Raw genomic sequence first — 16,540 nt, 5'->3', positions numbered from 1 at the left:
CTCCAGTTTCTCTCTTGCTTATAATTATGTTCATGAACATGAAATAGAGACCTATCACATTTTGTTCCATTAACTTCGGTTGACTTAATCTACGTGTGATTGATCATTGATCACTTCCTAAAAAAAATATAGGCAAGAGAATTATTAATTAACACAATGGAGAATCCATTATATATTAAGACAGAGATAACAAGTCTATCTATTTGAAGTTGTTTTTCTTTTCTTTTTTTATGCCATTTTTTAAGAGACCTACCTGCAATGTATTTGGAAGTGATTTGTAGCAGTGTAAAGTTCCCTCTTCATAAAAAGAAATAGATTGGGCGGAATCTGGTTGAAAGACTTTGACTCATCTAACTTAGACAGCGTGTATAGATTAATATATGTTGAATCGCACATGTGATTAATGTTATTTATCCCAAAACTTCTCTTTTCCCCATAAAGCTGCATGAAAATGTGTTTTCATTGTGTAGTGCTAGACAGCTATACATAGGCCAATGTGTGAATAATATGTTTTTACTCTGAGGTGTAGTGTGAAAGAAATCTTTTCCTAATTAGAAATGTGAACAGAAAATGAAGTGCTGGGGAGCGCTACACCCTAACCCTCATGCTCGAAAGTACACCTTCGAGGAAGATGAAGACATTTTATTCTTTTTTTACTCAGTGATTCGTTGACTTGTGTCGTCTAGCTACTTATGCGTAATGAAGATGCTCTAGTTTAAGTACAGTTCATGGCCTTTGCAATTTCCTAATAGATGATAAAATTGCTAAACTTATCCAAGATTAACGAACAAATCCATGGCTTCCTTCAATCTTGTCCATATATTTACCCTTCTCAGCTTCATCAATTTCGTAACCAGTGAAGCACAGTTCGGCAATGACTTTTCGGGCCAAAATTGCTCAGGAAGCCCAACCACTCCAAACAGCAGTTTCCAATCGAACGTGAGGACCCTTCTGTCATATTTATCTTCCAACGCCACCGCTAACAAGCCATTCTACAACACCACAGTCACCGGTACAACCCACTCCACCACTGTGTATGGAATGTTCTTTTGCTCGGGCGACGTCACCCCTCAGCTTTGCAGCGAGTGCGTTGCAAACGCAACCAATGCAATATTCTCAGACCCAGATTCATACCCAAATTGTTCCTTGTCTTCAGATGCAGTGATTGGGAACGGCGACTGCATGTTTCGCTTTTCCAACCGTTATTTCTTCTCCAAGGTTGATTTGTATCCATACTTTGGCCCTCTCAACCTTTGCATCCTTGACAGTGAGCCGAAGCAGAAAAACTTTAGCAGCTTGTTTTTGAAAACATCTAAGGAAGTGGTGGATGAGGCAGCCGAATCTCCTATTGGTGAGAAGAAGTATGCCACAAGGGAAGCAAGGGTGTCTGGCTTTCAGACCCTTTACTGTCAAGCTCAATGCACACCTGATCTTTCACCCCATGACTGCACAGAATGTCTAAATTCTCTCATGCCACCTGCTGCTGAAGATAACATCTGTCTACCTAGGTCTTTTTACTTTAGCTGTAGCTTGAGGTGCGAATTCTACCCTTTCTATCGCCCCAGTACTGCTCCCGCACCTCCCGAACCTGTTCTGCTCCCTGATTCTTCCAACACAGATTCCCAAGATCCTCTTTATCTTTCCCACAACTGTTCCAGTTCCAGCAACAAAACCATGATCACCACCGACAATGTTTTTCTATCAAATCTCAGGACCCTTTTCACTTACTTGTCTTCCAACTCCACCACCAAACCTCGTTTCTTCAACACCACCGTCGACACGGTGAGCGGCCTCTTTATGTGTCGGGGGGACCTTTCTCCTGATCTCTGTCGACTATGTGTCTTAGATGCAACCAAACGAATAGCCTCAGAGTGCCGCTCTTCCAATGAGGCAATTATTTGGTACAATAACTGTTTTCTTCGCTATTCCAATGACCCATTTCCCTCCACAACGGAAACGAGTCCTACCTATCACCGCTTCAATATAAAAAGTACTTCTGACCCCAATCTGCATCAAAGATTCTTCACTTGGACTTTGGCGAATGCTTTATATGATGCACAGATCGATACTGGGGGGCCATTTAAAAATTATGGAACAAAGGAAGCAAAACTTAATGATCACCAAAGCCTCTACACTCTTGCTGAGTGCACGCCAAATATAGATGTTTTCTCATGCCGACGCTGTCTAGATAAGATCTTCAACAGCGAAATTCCATGGTGTTGTTTGACGAGTCCAGTGGGAAAAGTATTTTATCCAAGCTGCTATATGATGTTTGGATTGTCGCCAATGAACAGCACTGATCACCAAACTGAATCCAAAAGCACGGTTACAGGTGATCTTCTCATTCAATCAATATTTGCATAAATATTCATCTAATTCATATACTCCCTCACAAACTTTCAAACTTGTTTAACCAATAACTTTAGTATATACTCCCAGGTCCCAATATTAATAACAAGTCTCAACAGTTATTATTGATTCCTGAATTAGTGAGGCGTATTAATATATATGTAGGAAACAAGAAAGGTTGGTCAAGAACACTTATCTTAATTGTTGTCTTCGTGGCTCTCTCGGTGATACTCCTTTCCTTATGCTGCTATTTAAGATGGAGAAAAACAAGAAAAAGTAGCTATAAGACTCTTCTCGCAAAAATCTGTAAGTATTGTGAATATCATTCAAATGAAATTTCAATCTATAATTGTTCACATGTGAGATTTAAAGATTTTTCCTACTGAATTAATTTAACAATATTTTGGTATAGTTGGTCATGAAAGTGTCACTTTAAAGGGCTTGCAATTCGAACTCAATATAATTAAGACAGCAACGAATCATTTTTCGCAGCAGAATAAGATTGGAAAAGGGGGATTTGGAGAAGTTTACAAGGTAAGAAAATGTGATATTTTTTATTTATACTTTCTTTAGAAAGTTTTTGGTACAAACAAAATGATGATTTATATATTTTCAAGGGTGTTCTTCCCGATGGACGACAAGTAGCTGTTAAAAGGCTTTCAAGATGTTCTAAGCAAGGTTCAATTGAGTTCAAAAATGAAGTTTTATTGATAGCCAAATTACAACACAAAAATCTTGTGGCATTTATAGGATTTTGTTTAGAAGAAGAGGAAAAAATTCTTATTTACGAATATATGCCGAAAGGAAGTCTTGATTATTTTTTATTTGGTTAGATATCTCTCACCTTAAACTTTTTAATTTGTTAAAAGTGATTTGAATATTGTTTCTTCTTTTTTCTACATAGTTACAATTATTTTTTCTTATTCATTCCAAATGTTTTGCAGATAATACTCAATCAGACAAGTTAAGTTGGTCTGAACGTTACAAGATTATAGAAGGAACTGCTCTAGGAATTTTATATTTACATGATTATTCACGACTTAAAATTATACATCGAGATCTTAAACCTAGTAATGTTCTCTTAGACGAGAACATGAATCCTAAAATATCAGATTTTGGTATGGCTAAAATTGTTGATTTGGATCAAGACCGTGGAAATACCAATAAAATTGTTGGAACATAGTAAGTTTTTTCCTCTATATATTTTTGTTCTTGTTTATCTCACTTTTATACATATTTTGTTAGCTAATCTATAACTTTTCTACAGTGGATATATGTCACCAGAGTATGCAATGCTTGGACAGTTTTCTGAAAAGTCAGATGTTTTTAGTTTTGGTATCATGGTTCTTGAAATTATTACTGGAAAAAGAAATGTGAATGTTTACAAATCACAATACGAAGCACAATATGAATCACATACTCTTATGGAAGGCTTCATGGGTTATGTGAGTATAGTATTCTAAATATATATATATATATATATATATATAATGAAATTGATTTTGATTTAGATAAATATTGATATATGAATATTCATTTTGATAATGTATTATAGGTTTGGAGACAATGGAAGGATGAAAGATTATTAAGTATCTTGGACTCCAATATAAAGGAAGATTTTTCAGAAGTAGAGGTTCTTAAATGTATTAATATTGGTTTATTATGTATTCAAGAAGATCCAAATATTAGACCTACCATGTCAACTGTTATTTCATATCTTAACAATCACTCAGAATTGTCGTCTCCACAAGATCCAACATTTTTCATGCGGAACATACATCACCACATAATTCCACAACAAGGATCAAGTCAAGATGAGAATGGTTACAAACAATCATCTATTAATGATATGTCAGTAAGTAATTTTTATCCAAGATAATTGACAACATTATCTATTTCTGTTAGGTTTTATGATGTATCTATTCACCTTTTCTATTAAAATATGAGAATGGTCCAAAAGGTGCAACTATATGCTAAAGAAATTGTTTAGTTATGTGGCACATGCATATATAGAAATATGTAATTGAATATGTTGTGACAGATAAAGATGTATCCATAAAAAACAAACTGATACTAAATTCCAATTAAAGAACTTGTGGGGTCATATTAACATGTGACTTTGCACAATACTTATGAAGAGATAAGAACTAGTCACACTTTTAAGCAACCTAGAATTTGGAGTGAGATCATAAAATATTACAATACAACGCTGGAATTTCATGAATGGGTGACAGGGTATCCTTGGAATTATCCCGAATGTGGGAATCAATCAGAATCACAAATATTTATAGTTCCTCTATTTAAACAATTTAGTACAATTTTTTGAAATATTACAAAATATTTATATTAAATAATATTTTTATAATATTATCTTTATTAAAAAAATAATTACAGTTTTAATTTTTTATTAAATATATATTACTAAAAATATTTAATGATATTTTTTTTATATGTAGAAATATATTTAAAACTTTTAATAACGTAGAGTATATCTAACTTTTGATAAAATGTTACTAAAGTATATTAATATTTTTATTTATTTAGTTAAAAAATTTAATATTATTAATTTACATATATTTAGTAGTGGATGATTGTATAGTCATTTACATCCATCAGCTTAAAGTATGTAATTAGATACATAATTAGTTTTATTCTTTTTTTTTATTTGATGATCATACTCGTCTTCTTTTAGTTTCTTAAGATATCTGCAAACCACTCTTTATATACAAACCACAAAACCGTGAAGGGAAGTGATGATACATAATAAGTTGATTAATATAAAGGGAGTATTTATTTTAAAGGATAAAATAAATAATCTCTTATATTAATATAAAAAGCAATGATCTACAGGTGCATGGATAATAAATTATGCATTTGCTTGAATAACTAATTTTGTTTTTAATAAATGAGATTAATTATTTTATTTTCATATTTTTTGTGAGTCAAAATCTGATTATTAATATACTTTTTTCTCTTTAAATAGTTTAAATTTCATAATATTTAAGTATATTTTGTTGTTCCTACTTTTATTGTGTTAAGAGTTACCATGGATAAAAATGGGTAGTATATATGTTTAAGAATGGATGATTGTTAAACTCTCCACCAGTTCAATCGACCCCATTTCATAATATACTTCGTTACAGAGCATTAAGAATAAAATTATCTGTCTCACATGTGCATCAGAAATTATGTGCACTTACTTGGAAGAATTATTACATACTCACTACAGCACATATATCATGTCTATATGGCAGATTATATTACCACTCAGATGTAGGCGATAACCAAAGTAATGATCCCATTTCATATTTCCTGATAGAACCAAATAAGGCAAAGGGAAAATATATAGTTGAAACTGTTACCTTCAAGGACCCTCTATGTATCTTATTTATTTTATTCATAGCTGACAAAAAAAATTGTTGGATCCTATACTGCTCCACATTCCAGTTTCAGAACCTTTTCCTCTGTAATTGTCATACGCCTTTCCTATATGCTTAGATGACCATTTTAATGCAGAAAATTGGACAAAGAAACTGTACCGATATGGTCGACCGACATCATGACGTGTCTCGGTCTCTCTATTTGAGATGATCGAGACACACGCTCGCCGGCGTATTTCTGCCCGACCGACCGACACACCACGCATGGTCAGACCGACCGACATGTATAACCATTAACGCTCAAACCAAGGTTAGTGAAACTAAGTCATTATTAAGGATTAGGTAATGCAACCCTAAGTGTGATCCATTCCACTAATCAGACCCAATGAGGTAAGCCCATTAAAATAATATAAATAACACACATCCCAAGGAGAAATGTACGTTATTTATTACTGTGCACCTACGCGAATACCGATCACCCGTTTTACTGACTTGAGCGTCGGAGTGCCTTCCGCAGATACCCCATTCGGTGTTCATCCAAGACCGAGAGCCGAAGGAGAAACAAGGAGACAAGAAGGACCCTAGTCAAGCACCCTGCAACCTGCCCGTCCGAAAGACGAAAACGAAGACTTCAGTAACTCTCCAGGTCCCATCTCCCTTGCAGGAACACAAACCAATAAAAAAAATAACCCTATGTTTGGGTAGGAATGCTCCCTAAAGTATAATTAGATACTCAAATAGATAACACATGAAATAAAAAAAAAAAAAAAAAGACTCAAAGTTTTTTATGGTTTTACAATATCAAATTTAAAAAATAACTTATAAACTCTAAGTAAGATATAATCATTTAAAATAATAATAAATAAATAAATTATTGAATAAAAATTAAAAAATAATTATCATAGTTATATTTATATTTAAAAAGTATTGCTTAATTAAAGTATTTGTCTAAAAAAATATTATATTAATTTAAAATATTCTTTGTACTTTTAATTATATAGATTAGTATATTTTTATTTAATTAACTATAATTAATAACAAGAAATAAAAACAACAGTTAGAAAATATAAAAAAAATCAAATTAACAAATACTTTTGGGAGGACTAAAAGTCAAAAGAGTTATGTTTACAGAATTAAAAATATATTTAAACCTTTTTTAATATATATTAATGAAAAGAGATAACTTTTTTAATGTTTTAATTTAATTAAATATTTGAATTGGTATAAAAAATGAGGCATAGAAAATGTATATGTTTCCGTAATTAAAACTTTTATGAGAAATTTATTTGTTTATATATAAGATTTTAGGATATTGGATATTTCACACACAATCACATGTTTCTCTTTATATTTGACACAGAATCATTTGTACGAGAGTAAATAATTTTTTTAATAATCAATTTATCTAAAATCGGAAATATATTAGTAAGCTCACTCATCTTTCAATAGTGAATTTAGTATTCAGTAATTTTAATCGTGTTTATGTTTTATACAAAATTGCTCGAAATTTTTTAATTAGGTTATTTAGATTTAGAATGTGATTAAAAAAATAAACTAATTAAAACTAATAATTTTTTTTAATAAATCTGATTCAAACCGATGAATAAAACCCTCCCATCTGACGTTAAAAAAAAGAAATAGGCTTCGTTGAAACTTCTCTACCCCTTTATTATTGTCAAATTCATCAATTTCTTCGAAACTTCTAAAGATGGCATAAAATTTGGGTTGCGTTGAAAATAGATAATTATAACTGAATTCGATATATTTAATTTATTTTAAATTTGGAGTGACGATACAAAACCACCTCATTTTCTATTAATCACCCAGTCAATACTAATAATATAAAAAATTTATTTAAAAATATAAATTTGGAATGAATCAACTAGAAAAATAAAAATATTAGTATTTTATTAAGTATTTAAAGAGTGTGAGAAAATTGAAGGATATTCTTGTACCATTTTCCTCGTATCAAATCTGTGAATGGGTCTGCCTGTCCTAGTGTAACAAAAAAAATCAACAAAATTGAATGAACCAGCTAACTTTTTAGCTAGAAATAAGTCAATTTTGTCTTCATCATTAAATAATTTAATTTAATACGATATAAGTGTGCAGAATTGTCTTATAATGGAAAATGTTCTTGAACGGATTTGGACTTAGAGAGCGATTACTTTATTTTTTATCGGTCTACAATGCTTCAAGTTCTGTTACACCTTCCTCCTCTCGGTCGTCTGGCATTACAGGTGGGGATGATATCTGCAGAAGACACTCTAATGCTCAAGTCAGTCGGAGCATTAACACTTAAGTGTCAAAGTACTATAAATAATTACGTACATTTATTTTTGAAATATGTGTTATTTATATTATCTTAATGGACTTTCATTTATGAGTCACATTAGGGATTTGGTTCGTGTTTAGAGTTGCACTAAACAACCCTTAACCATGGATTAATCCTCCTGACTTGGTGAATCTTTGACTAAACGTTAAGGATCAGTCGGCCACGTGTCATCACGCGGCCACCTCGATATTGCTTAGACGGTGACTTGGTTCGAGTGTTGGTCAACCAGTGATTCGCCCACTCGTACCAGTAAAGAAAAAAGAGATTTGGAAATTCAGAATGAAATTTCATTGCATTGAGGTCCGACAGAAAATTCAACCAAAATGGTAGGAAAGCTAACGCGCATACTTATTGACTGGATCTCTCTTGGAAATGGAAATACACCACCTAAGTTGACTTGCTGCTTCATTGATTGACTTGTGAGTGCAACCATGGTTAAATTGAATATTTAAGTTGACTACATACTCCACATATAACCATAAATATACAGCTGCCAAAACGATATATTGCAGCATTATATCCATCCATGGCTTCATAGAGATACAGTTATCCAAGATTAACAAACAGGTTTATGGCATCTTATTTCAGCCTTGTATACCACTTTATCCTCCTCACCTTCATCAATTTTGCAACCACTAAAGCACAGTACGACTATAGCGAGTGTTCAAATTCACTCAATAGTACATCTACTCCAAACAGCACCTTCCAATTTAATAACTTGAGGACCCTTCTGTCTTATTTAACCTCCAACGCCACCGCTGACAAGCAATTCTACAACACCACAGTGGGCAGCAGAAACCACTCCGACACAGTCTATGGAATGTTCTTGTGCTGGGGTGACGTCCCTCCTCACCTTTGTACCCAGTGCGTCGCAAACACAACCAAAGCAATATTCCAAGATTTGTATCCCCCGGAGTTTGGCTGTAATTACTTGTCCAAAGAGGCAATGTTTGGGAATGATGATTGCATGATTCGCTATTCCAACAACTCTTTCTTTTCCATTGCCGACACGAGTTCACCTGGGAGCAGCTGCATCATGAACAACCACTCAATGATGAGTTTGCTTTCCAAAACACTTAACAAAGCGGCAGATGAAGCAGCCAATTTTCCCATTGGCGCCAAGAAGTATGCCACAAAGGAAGCAAGAATATCTGGATTTCAGACCCTTTATTCTGAAGCTCAGTGCACACCTGATCTTTCACCCCAAGATTGTAGAAAATGTCTAAATGCTACCATATTATATGGTCTGCAAACATGCCAAGGAGCAGGGAGTTCTAGAAATCCCAGTTGTAAGATCAGGTATGACGTGTACCCTTTCTATCGCCCCAGTATCGCTCCGGCACCATCTCAACTTGTTCCCGTAACAGATTCTTCCAACGCAGAACCAAACTACTCACTGGATCCTGCGTATCTTTCCCTCAATTGTTCAAACGAAACAACCAGCAGCGCTTTTTTATCAAATCTAAGGGCTCTCCTCTCTTCCTTGTCTTCCAATGCCACCACCAACCCCGGCTTCTTCAAGACCACGGTCGACGGAAGAAACCCCTCCGACTCCGTCAGTGGCCTCTTCATGTGCCGCGGGGAACTAAACCCTACCCTCTGCCAGCTATGTGTCCTAAAAGCAATCCAAAGAATATCCTCAGAGTGTCCCTCTTCCATAGAAGCTATCGTCTGGTACAATCACTGCATGCTTCGCTATTCCCATGGTCCCTCTCTCTCCACGGAGGACACAAATCCTACCTATCACCACTTCAATATCGTCAATACTTCCAACCCCAGCCTTCTGCAAAGTTTCTTCACTTGGACTTTGGCCAATACTTTATCTGAACTGGTTCGATTGACAGATGACAGTAGCGTTAAGAATTATGGAACAAAAGCTGTAAAACTGAATGATCACCAAACCCTCTATACTCTTGCTCAATGTACTGCAGATCAATCTAATCCTGATTGCCAAGACTGTTTACAAAACATTTTCAACACAGAAATTCCATGGTGTTGTTTGGGGAGTCCAGAGGGAAAAGTACTGTATCCAAGTTGCTATATTATGTTTGGCTTGTCCCCATTTCACAGTGAAGTTTCTCTAGTTGATGCGCGCAAGCCAGATTCTTCTTCTCCAAATACAGGTCATCTTCCCATTCCTGCAATATTTGCATGCATACGTAAACTCTTTCTAAAATACGTTATAGAACTAATGTTTGATGAAGTTTTGAACAAATTATACCACGAAAGATTGTTTTATTTTCTGTGAAAAGAAAAATAATTAGTATAATTTAACAAACACATTCCACTGATCAACAATTGTTTAGAATCATCTGCCCTTTCTTTTAAAGTGCATAACTAATATACCGAGGATAATCGGGAAAGAATTAAAATAACCCTTTTTATTAAAACACAAAAAAAAAATTACTCTCTTGTTAGTTTTTAATCTGCTCTCATAATTTTTAATAATTCTTTTCTTTTTTTAACCAATATCCCTCAACTATGTAAAACCCCCTTTTCAATCTAAAAATTCCCAAACCAGGTAAATCTTTTAAAAAAAATCAAAAATATTTCTTAATTAGTTTTCAATATATTTATGTTACAGTATTTGCATTCTTAATTTTATTGTGTTTCACATTAGAGTTTAAATACTGAAATTGATAAATACAAAATTTCATATAACACTAATTTTTAATTATCATATTATAATTTATTGTCTTTTGCTAAAAAAATTGTATTAAAAAATATATTAGAGATGACCAGTGGGAGATAGCAACCCTCCACCAAACATATGTCGTCTCTATCAGTATACCTCTTTTATATAATAAAAGTATAATATCTACTTAAAAACTATGATATTTTTACTTTATTTTAAAATTGACTGGAAATATTTTGGATTTAGTCGGAAATAAATGTTAAAATGCACAACATAAATTATGATAGCTAAAAGTAAAAATAGTTAAATGATTAATCTGTAAATAAAAATAAAGAATGTTAAAATTATAAATACTGAAAAGTTTATTTTCCACTAAAATAAAATTAAAATTTATATGAAACACCATGTTAAAATGTCTATTTTGTATTCGTTATTTTAGCAAATAATTACTAAATATTTATAATTTACTGCTTATCAACTTTCAATTCAATTTAGTTTTAAAGCTAATTTCTAGCTAGTTATTGTAAAATATATTCTAAATAATTAAAGAATTTTATATTAAAATATAAGAAAAAATATGTAAAATTATTATAAATATACATTTTTTTAAAAATAATTATTATAATATACAATTTATTAATATTTTCAAACAAGTTTCAAAACGGAGTAGTAAACTTGACCGATCATCTCCTAATAAATTTGTGCTGATCCAGTCTTATTTAAATTTTTAAGTGGTTTGCAATTTTTAGGTCAAACCTAATCTGATGTGAAACCAATATATAATTTAACATATTTTTAAAAAGTACAAAAATTAAATAAAAAATGTATTTTTAAGATTTAAACGGTATTAATATAATTATTTTTTAATTTTAAATAAAATGATTTGATATATAAATTATAATAGATATAATAAATTAATAACAACTTTTGTTTATAATAGAATTAGGTATTTTATTATTTGATTTAAATTTTTAACCCTGTCAAAGAAGGCGCAACAGATAAAAGGTAAAATATTTTTACTAGATTTGTTTCATTTTTATATTTTGTTTCTTTTCCAATAATAGTATGGCAATTTTACTAATCTCTTTTTTTATCGATAAAAAATTATAAATTAAGAGAGATATTTAAAGTGTTCTAATTCTTATACAAAATCAATACATAAAAAAACAAAATCAAACAAAAATAAGAATTTTACTACTGTCAGCATTTTCAATTAACAATTATCATGGTGCCTGAATGGCAAGTGCTTATTTCTTATGTAGAAAACAAAAAAGTTAGATGGCGAAGAATTATTATCTTAATTGTTGTCCTCGCCACTGTCTCTGTGCTACTGCTTTCCTTTGGCTGGTATTTGCGAAGGAGGAAAACAAGAAGAACTAACTACAGGACTCTTCTCAGGAAAAACTGTATGTATTGTGGAATTTCAATTCATAATTATTGCTTTGCACTTTATAAACTTTGCAACTTAATTCAAATATTTTCATATTTTGCTGCAGTTGGTCATGAAAGCATCACTTTAGAGGGACTTCAATTCGATTTAATTATAATTAAAGCAGCAACAGATAATTTTTCGCCCAAAAATAAAATTGGACAAGGTGGATTTGGACAAGTTTACAAGGTGAGTAAATGTTTTGAAACTTTTAAAGAAGCAACAACAAAACATTTTAAGACATTCTTTTTAACCCTCTTTATTCCTCATTTCCTTTCTAGTGTCCCATTTTTTAAATTTATATCCTTATCTTTTATCAATGTTTTTATTACCATACATATGTATTTATTCATTACAAGAAAATTATGAAATAAAAATCAATCTTTAGATATTAAAAATAATTAAATTAGAGACAATTTTAGCGACTAAAAAAATTTAGTTTCTAAATTAGTTTTTATTATTGTTAAATGGTTTCTAAATTGGTGTCTAATTAACAACCACCAAAGTTTTTGCTACCAATTATTTAGATTCTAAATTTGGTAGCAAAAACCTTGGTCGCTAATTAAATACCAAAGAAAACATTTAACAATAATATAAACTAATTTAGAAACCAAAATTTTTTTAGTCTCTAAAATTGTCTCTAATTTAGTCACTCTACCAACTAATTATTTTTTGTTTCTAAAAATTGGTTTCTATTTCATGATTTTCTTGTAATAATTGTAATATAAAAAACAAAAGGTAAAATTAAATTTTAATATTTTATTATAATAGAAAATTATTATAGTTATTAGTATACTAAAAAAGAACTTTGAACGAGTATGTTGAAAAGAGTATGTTATAAACTGTGATAACATGTATCATATATGATTTGTTTTAACAAATTTAGTTTTTAACAAACTAATAATGGTTTACACAATTTTAGGGTATTCTTTGTGATGGACGACATGTGGCTGTAAAGAGGCTTTCAACAAGTTTTAAACAAGGTTCAGTTGAGTTTAAGAATGAAGTTTTATTAATAGCCAAATTGCAACATAGAAATCTAGTAACATTTATTGGGTTTTGCTTGGACGGCGAAGAGAAAATTCTCATTTATGAGTACATGCCAAATGGGAGCTTGGATTATCTTTTATTTGGTTAGACCCCTGAACCTTAACAAAATCATTAGTTAATGTGTTTTATTAAGTAATCTTTTTAACTCATTATATATTAAATTTATTCAAGTGGTTAACCACCAAACATGTTTCACTTACTTTTCTCATCCATTCTTCATTCCTTGAAATCCAGGTATTCAACAACAAAAATTAAGTTGGTTGGAACGCTACAAAATTATAAAAGGAACTGCTTTGGGGATTCTTTATTTACATGATTATTCTCGACTTAAAATTATTCATCGTGACCTTAAACCTAGTAATGTTCTATTAGATGAAAATATGAATCCTAAATTATCAGATTTTGGCATGGCAAGAATTGTTGAAATGGATCACAATTGCACAAATACCAATAAAATTGTTGGGACATAGTAAGATTTTCTCATCTACATATTTTCTTCTTGATCTCATGTTTGTGTGTGCTATGCTTTAACTAAATGGTATTTGTGTTCTACAGTGGTTATATGTCACCAGAATATGCAATGTTGGGACAATTTTCTGAGAAGTCGGATATTTTCAGTTTTGGTGTCATGATTCTTGAAATTATTACCGGAAAAAGAAGTATAAATACTTATGAATCACACAATGGTGTGGAAGGCCTCCTCGGTTATGTAAGTATGATAGTCCAAAATTTTAAATGATAATTATATATACACACTTTATATAAAAAAAATAACATATATATGGTATATATGAATATTTATCTTGATTAACTAATACAGGTATGGAAACAAAGGGAGAATCAAGATTTACTAAGCATCTTGGACTCAAACTTAAAAGAAAATCATTCACACATGGATGTTCTCAAATGTATTCATATTGGTTTATTATGTGTTCAAGAAAATCCAGATGTTAGACCTACAATAGCAATGGTTATGTCTTTTCTTAATAATCACTCACTTGAACTACCATTTCCACAAAAACCAGCATTTTTCTTACACAAATGTACAATGGATGAAGATGTGGATATACAACAAAAATCAAGTGAAAGTAAAGCTATCAATGAGATGTCAACAACTGATGTTTATCCTAGATAATTTGCTATTTAACACTTGATAGCATTATGTAATTTTAAAGTATAATAAAGTTTCATTTGACACTTTATGTTAAAGATTTGAATCATAATCTTTTAATGTATATTTGCAATATTTTCTAATGAGAATGTTAGAAATATAATTTTATAAGATAATAAAAGATTTTAAGCTGAAAAAGAGTATTGTAAAGATCATTAATGCACTTCATGGGAATGGATAATCCAACCCTTTCTCCACATGATATATATGACACTTTCAGTCATAAAAAAATATCACTTTATAGATGATTTCATTCCAAAACTTGTTGTTGGATCCGATAAATATTATCTTTTTTTTTGCAAGAACAACTTGTTTGATGGATCTTGAACTCACTTTCAAACGACATATAGGTGAGTGTTTTGCATTGTTCTTTAGTTAAGCAAAATTGGAATGATATCTAAGAAATCTTTGAATAACAATGTTAGTCTCATCCTATTATACAAAATTAAGATGTATTTGAGAATCATTAATGGAACTGAAGTGTGCTCATACATGTACTTACAATGACATCCAACCATGTTTGAGTTATGATCAAATGGAGTATGTCATGTACTTTCTCATAGATCTAATTGAAGTCTAATCTTTGATCAAGGATCCGATTCTTGAAATTGATCATTTTCCATCACCAAAATGTTTTCTCTAATCATATAAGAAAAGTAGTATAAGAAGATTAGTACTTGAGCCAATATTGAATATTGACAACCTGCTCCACTATACAACTTCTAATTGATAATATAAAGAAAAGGTATTTTTGTTATTTTATATAAAAATTGAAATTTTAGACAAAGAAAAAGAATTGTATACTGGAGCAAGGTTGTCAGTGTATCATTTTTCTATTGAATATTCCCATGCCTTCGTAGTAAAAATGGTGTTGATTTCAAGAGCAAGAAAGATAAACTCGTATGTGTTCTTTGTACAATCATTATTAAAATAAATTATTTCGATCGAAAAAGAGATTTATTCTCCAAACACAAAAAGGTAATTAGTTTTCGATTATTTGTAAAAAAATTATGTTTAAAAGTGGGGGTGACAATGCAGGTTGGCCTATCCCACGTTTGGCCCGCAAAATGCGGGTCGAGTTGGCCCGTCCCATGCTAGGAGTGCAGACTTATTTCACTGGCTCACCCCGCATAAGAAGTAACCCGCAGGCCTGCGGACCAGCCTGCGCAAGATTTTTTTTTAATTAAAATTTCATTAATTATAAAAAACTTATTTCTATTATTGAAAAATTAAAATTCTATCTGTGTTTCAATTCATTTAATTATGATAAAAATATAAATTCAAGTATGAAGGTTGTTAGAAAGCTTGATTAAAAATAATAAAGTTTTGCTTTGCATCTATTTTTTCCTATATATGTATGTAAATGTATAAGAGTATCTTATCAAAGTTTTGCTACAAAATATTTTAATGAAATGACTAATTTTTTTAACTATCCTATTGAAATCTCTTCTTTATATTATTTTTTTATTAACAAATTTTAAATATAAGACTTTACTTAAAACTAAATCCACTATCACTCTTAATACTAACTCCTTTAGATGATTAAAATAAAGCAATCAACTATCACTCTTAATACTAACTCCTTTAGATTATTAAAATAAAACATTCTTTTTTTTAGTACATTAAATTCAATTTTTTTAAAATAAAATAAAAGATATGTCACACTGCAATAATGGATGGATGGAGTATGATCTTTTTTTACAAAAAAAAAAATTAAATAACTATTTTTTTATTTACGCGGGTCAGCGGGTCAAAGGGGGTTATGCGAGGCGGGACAAAGCGGATCAGTGGGCTAGATTAATGAGTTCGCCCTACACTTTTTGATAGCAGGCCGCAGACCGACCTGCATGGCCCGCCTCGCAATGTCACCCCTATTTAAAAAACTAAAAGAACATTACCTTATTTACTTAGTTTACCCCTAATATTTATCTTTCGGATGTCGTAATGAGTTAAGGCCAAGGTTCGTATCGATCATATAAACCTTTATAGTTAAGGACCTGTTAAAAAATTACAACTGAAAAAAAGTTTATTCTCCCTGCCCAACACATTGACGTGAAATGTCCGTTTTGTCCTTAATGATTTAAAATTTTTGCCTTTCGGATATTCATATTCGTAAGTCAAATTATAAAGTTTCGGATATATAAATCCAAAACTAATATGTCACTTCCAGATATCACAATCCAGAAACTTA

General features: G+C 31.3%; 2 protein-coding genes across 5 annotated transcripts; both read left to right on the top strand.

Moving 5' to 3' along the window:
• Window positions 1–418: 418 nt before the first annotated feature.
• On the top strand, window positions 419–4,331 carry LOC137828847 (cysteine-rich receptor-like protein kinase 10). Of its 4 annotated transcripts, none has more exons than XM_068635585.1 (7): window positions 419–2,332; window positions 2,515–2,655; window positions 2,762–2,883; window positions 2,967–3,177; window positions 3,294–3,531; window positions 3,617–3,794; window positions 3,905–4,331. In XM_068635585.1, exons 1-7 carry the CDS (start codon window positions 796–798, stop codon window positions 4,226–4,228), a joined length of 2,751 nt encoding a protein of 916 aa, XP_068491686.1. In that variant the 5' UTR covers window positions 419–795; the 3' UTR covers window positions 4,229–4,331. The 4 variants fall into 4 exon arrangements, 2 of the variants coding, with proteins under 2 accessions (XP_068491686.1, XP_090161541.1); XM_090305415.1 differs by having other exon boundaries at window positions 2,440–2,655; XR_016523570.1 differs by lacking the exon at window positions 2,967–3,177.
• A 4,238-nt stretch (window positions 4,332–8,569) lies between these two features.
• Window positions 8,570–14,387, top strand: LOC137829521 (cysteine-rich receptor-like protein kinase 8). Its single transcript, XM_068636338.2, has 7 exons — window positions 8,570–10,187; window positions 11,962–12,105; window positions 12,196–12,317; window positions 13,051–13,261; window positions 13,413–13,647; window positions 13,734–13,887; window positions 13,999–14,387. Exons 1-7 carry the CDS (start codon window positions 8,636–8,638, stop codon window positions 14,311–14,313), a joined length of 2,733 nt encoding a protein of 910 aa, XP_068492439.1. The 5' UTR covers window positions 8,570–8,635; the 3' UTR covers window positions 14,314–14,387.
• Window positions 14,388–16,540: the final 2,153 nt, after the last annotated feature.

Source organism: Phaseolus vulgaris, chromosome 7 (genome assembly GCF_051622355.1).
Source record: "Phaseolus vulgaris cultivar YP4 chromosome 7, ASM5162235v1, whole genome shotgun sequence".
Classification (NCBI taxonomy): domain Eukaryota; kingdom Viridiplantae; phylum Streptophyta; class Magnoliopsida; order Fabales; family Fabaceae; genus Phaseolus; species Phaseolus vulgaris.
Note: the sequence above shows the minus strand (reverse complement) of the source record. Positions and strands in the feature narration are given on the sequence as shown.

Bases quoted from the DNA above. Each gene is read 5' to 3' on its own strand.
- LOC137828847 (XM_090305415.1), top strand. From the start codon at position 796: ATGGCTTCCTTCAATCTTGTCCATATATTTACCCTTCTCAGCTTCATC. The intron at 3,178-3,293 runs GTTAGATATCTC...AATGTTTTGCAG, and splicing joins TCTTGATTATTTTTTATTTG to ATAATACTCAATCAGACAAG. The intron at 3,795-3,904 runs GTGAGTATAGTA...AATGTATTATAG, and splicing joins TGGAAGGCTTCATGGGTTAT to GTTTGGAGACAATGGAAGGA.
- LOC137829521 (XM_068636338.2), top strand. From the start codon at position 8,636: ATGGCATCTTATTTCAGCCTTGTATACCACTTTATCCTCCTCACCTTC. The intron at 10,188-11,961 runs GTCATCTTCCCA...TTTCTTATGTAG, and splicing joins TTCTTCTTCTCCAAATACAG to AAAACAAAAAAGTTAGATGG. The intron at 13,648-13,733 runs GTAAGATTTTCT...TGTGTTCTACAG, and splicing joins AATAAAATTGTTGGGACATA to TGGTTATATGTCACCAGAAT.